The sequence below is a fragment of the Lactuca virosa genome, chromosome 5 (genome assembly GCF_052849685.1).
Source record: "Lactuca virosa cultivar CGN04683 chromosome 5, Lactuca_virosa_CGN04683_v6, whole genome shotgun sequence".
NCBI classification, from domain to species: domain Eukaryota; kingdom Viridiplantae; phylum Streptophyta; class Magnoliopsida; order Asterales; family Asteraceae; genus Lactuca; species Lactuca virosa.
Genome location: NC_136430.1, coordinates 353,299,078 through 353,303,354, shown reverse-complemented (window position 1 = coordinate 353,303,354; position 4,277 = coordinate 353,299,078). Strand labels below are relative to the sequence as shown.

Here is a 4,277-nt window from a genome sequence, read left to right as displayed (position 1 = left end):
CTATTTATACAAAAAACAATGGTTCTTTTTCTTTTTCATTTACTCTCATATGGACTTTGTGGCATTGATCATTTGCTTGACATTTCATAATTATTCAACTAATAATCCCAAATCCAACTAGTTTTTCAAAATTTTCTTTCTCCAATTTTCTTAATGGAAATACGTTGTTCAAGGTTTTAACTGTGTTCGCATGGATAACTACAACTTGTTTAAGAACATGGATATTGTTTTGACATGCATAACTAGAAACTTCATAACGATATTCAGGATGAGATCCCATCCTAGGTTTGAAGTTAGGTGTTTGTCAATTATCATAACCTTTTCTTATAATAATGCTGTACGTAATAAAGTTTCAAGATCTGAATCCATCATTATTAATTATAACTATCAATTCATCGATGAAGAAAGGGTAAAAAAATATTAATTCCCAATTATGATCTTTTGTATCTTTTAGAAAGAAGTCACATTTTGATCACAAAATCTAAGGAGTTGGCCACGTTGAAGCTTTATGAATGTGGCAAAACATACGACCCCAGATGACCTTCCCTTTAGGGGAAAACAACAGACCTAATTGGTCCCATTCCCTCAATTCAAGAACTTTCCGATCATATATATGTTTTGTGAATCTGCTCATCCCAATGCATAAACATTAAACCACCATGGAGAATCATCCCCGGCATAAAAGCAATTCCTCCGGCGACAACTTCACTTTTCCGGCGATATCACCAGACATGGAATTAGATTCCGAATTAGCAGACCATTTGTTCTCCAATGGCAAATTCCTCCTCCACACTTTTCCCATTCAGCCAAGAAGCTTCATCCTTTCAAGAACCAGCAGCGTTAGTAGTAGTAAAGATTCACTCGTGTCTTCCCGGAGCAACAGTACTAACAGCCGAACCAGCAGCAGTAGCAGTTGCAGCAGCGCCAGAACAAGCACCAGTGACGCTTCTGCCGGAGTTGCTGTGAAAAGCAAGATCTTCCTTGAAAAAGGAAGTCGGAGCCCTGTTCGTTACTGTAACAATTATCATCATCTTCCCGCTCAAAGGTGGCAGTTCATGGCGCCGGTTCCGATGCTAAACCGCCGGCCTTCCCAGAGAAGAAAAGGTGAAGAGAACAGAATTGGGTCGCCGGAGAAGAAGAAATGCACTCCGAAAAAAGGGTATTGCCGGAAGTTTTTCCGGTGGGTTGTGTCAACATGCAAACGTTGTCATGCTATGGAGCCTTGACTGCTCAATTTTCAATGTTTTTTCCTTCTAATTTCGCTAATTTGATGGTGGATTCAGTCTTTATATCAAAAAGTTTGACTAAGTTAATCCAAACGAGATACATAAACATCTAAAAAAAAGATTCAAAACGACTACTAAACATTACGAAAAACAACCATTACTAAACATATCACTCCAAGAAATTTTCCATAACATCGGTGTACATAGCAGCCTCGGGAATATGTTTATCATGATTCAAATTCTGGCCGCCGTCTGGCTGCTTTCCACCACCGAGTCCTTCTTCTGCATTGAACAAAAGCTTCGCGTCATCACTTCTTCCGGTGAGTGCATTAAAGAACGACAGCCCATTAGGCCATTTGATGTCGCTTTCAACATGATCAGAACCCATCATGTTTCCCATTTGTGGTTCAGATGAATGAGGAAGAAGGAACATGTGTGTCTCGTCTTTAGGCGCAAACCCTAGTCTTGTATGATTCTGGAAATTCGGCGATTGCATTGGCTTCGGCGCCGCCCAGTTGAAGGCGGCGGGTGGTGGTGGGTGGATCGGGACCGTTGGTTGCTTTAAAGGATTTGAAGATGTCGATGCAAATAACTGGGAGAGATAGAAACCAGATTGGTAGCCAAGTGATTCAAAGGTATGTCTCATTCGAAGCACAAAATGAAGGTCTTCAGGTACCTGATCACCCATAAACACATACAAATTAGTTTTCGGTGGTTGAAGATGATTAAAAATGGTGGATCACAGGAGAAGAAGATACTCACAATCTTGCAAGAACCAAGTTGCAGAAGCCCATGGCCAGCTTGTATTACAGCTATAGTCTACAAAACAGAAATCAAAAGGGTATGATCGAAAATCGAAATGATTAAAAAGAAACAAATTGGGAAATCATGATAAAAGATTTTCACCTGGATTCCAGATTCAAACTGTTCATTCCATTCAGTTGGAAGCTGAAAATCAGGAATTTATGAGGTCCAATTATTGATAATGATTACATGAACATGAAAGTAGGAAATTAAAAGAAATATATCAATTAATATCAAATTATTAAGCAACAGTACTGTGTGTGTGTGTGTTTGAAGGTGTAAAAGTGTGTGTTCTTGAGAAACATACGGCATCAAAAGAACTTTGCCAATAGTTAGAGATGCTCTGATCACATTCTGAAGGTTCTTTGAATACCCATTTGTGACACTTATCAGAAGCAACTTTCCCCATTAATCTGCACCTCGATCAAGAAATCAACCAGGATCAGGAAAAAAACTTAATGATAAATCTTTATTTCGACACTCTGTTGTTCATCTTTGAGCTTAATTAGAGGTTATAAATCCAGTTATTAAAAATAAACACCTACCAAGTACCCACCCTTCTCCATAATTATACAACTGAATTGACATTTTGCTGAAAGCTTTTCTAACAGGATCGTCCCCTGCATCCATGTCTTCTAAGCAGTCCGCCATTCTTCCTCTGCAAAACCCGTCTTCCCACATCAACATCCTGCAAGAAACCATGTCGAACTGATAAACAAAAAGCAGAAAATAATAACACCATATCTCATGAGCGAATATCCCCTGCTTTAGAAGAAAGTTTACAGTGACTTACAGGCTCCCGACGTCGTCTCCAACTTTACAGCCATTACCACCTCTAACTCGCCTGCAAAAATGGCGGAAAAAACACCCATTTCAGCAAAGATGAAGAATACAAGTGGGTTGATTTGATTTACGACATATATAAACAGAAATTTACGGGCGCGGACGAATGGTCCAGAAAACAGAGTAAGTCCAGTCAGAATTAAAACAAACACTTCGTAAAGCTTCATGAAGAGCCATCATTCCAACTGCTTCTTTGTTTCTATCTGTAGTTCCTGAGCCCACCATCTTTCTCTCTCTCTCCTCTCTCTTTAGTTACTTTTAGGGTTTTTGTAGCAGCTTTGATCAACTATTCAAGGTTCACGAAGGGGGAGAACACTGGTGCATCATGAGTTCATGCCCATATCTTAAACACTGTTAATCCAAACAAAGAAAGGAACTAAAAAGAGGCCAAAAGTGGAAGGTGTTTGAGTTCGTTGCTTATGTAGAGCTTTTTATTCCATGGTTGTGGTTTTACCAGGGGAAGAAGAAAGGCGGTGAGTGCTTAGGGTTTGGTTTACCTTTGAACTTTAACTACTACTCTCTAATCCACTTATTTATTTTGTGGGTTAGAACCATTGATTAACCCACCAAAATCTTGAAAATCTTTAAATGATTGACACTTTAACTCGTTCATGTAATAAATAAATTTCATCTGAAAAAACAAGTTCATTTAATCTTTACCACAGACTTTATTTTACATGAGTAAAGGTCATTTGTCTGTATTCGGTTTATTTGATATATCACTTTTCTTTGCTTTTCCGTTTTATATACCGTGAAAATTCCAACTTTTGCAACAACAAAAAGGGTGGCAAGTGTGGTCTTAAAATGGTAGTGATTTGGGGTTGTTTGGATAGGGAAAAAATGAGGTAAGCAAGGTCACAATCCATGACCAAACACACCCCTCAATGGTACGGTGGAAGGTTTGTTAAGGACATTGAGGGTTTGGCAAAATAGAATCTTTACTGGTCAAAAGCATGGTAGGATTTTGAGGGTTAGATTTGGATTGTTATTTTATTAGATATGGTCTTAAATCATAATCATAATATTTAAGATACAAGGGTTTTAATTTTATAATAATCAATAAACAATGTGTTATATATCATGCTTAATTTTATCACACTCAATGTTGAACAGTTGAAGATCTTAAGCATTTGACTTTTGTTTGGGTTTCATCTTTTGGAAATAAAAGATAATCCTAAAACCACTTATTTGTCGATAAATGTATTGAATGTTTATACAGCTGTAAACGTATAAAATATTATTTTAATAAAAAATCTTTTAGGAACAATTTACATATATAAAGTAATTGTGGCGTTATATATATAAATTAACAGGAGATTATAAGGTGGTCACGTGCACAAGTGCCATGGCCGTGCGTCGGTGGATAAAAAAAGTCTGTTGCACTTGCATAAATTGCGGGGACAC

At 37.7% G+C, this 4,277-nt stretch overlaps 1 protein-coding gene across 1 annotated transcript; it reads right to left on the bottom strand.

The window, feature by feature from the left end:
* Positions 1-1,266: 1,266 nt before the first annotated feature.
* On the bottom strand, positions 1,267-3,399 carry LOC145117431 (protein RICE SALT SENSITIVE 3-like). Its single transcript, XM_079053722.1, has 7 exons — positions 2,968-3,399; positions 2,824-2,874; positions 2,587-2,718; positions 2,338-2,443; positions 2,133-2,174; positions 1,989-2,045; positions 1,267-1,902 (listed from the first exon to the last, which is right to left on the bottom strand). The coding sequence occupies exons 1-7, from the start codon at positions 3,096-3,098 to the stop codon at positions 1,396-1,398; spliced, it is 1,026 nt and encodes a 341-aa protein (XP_078909848.1). The 5' UTR covers positions 3,099-3,399; the 3' UTR covers positions 1,267-1,395.
* Positions 3,400-4,277: the final 878 nt, after the last annotated feature.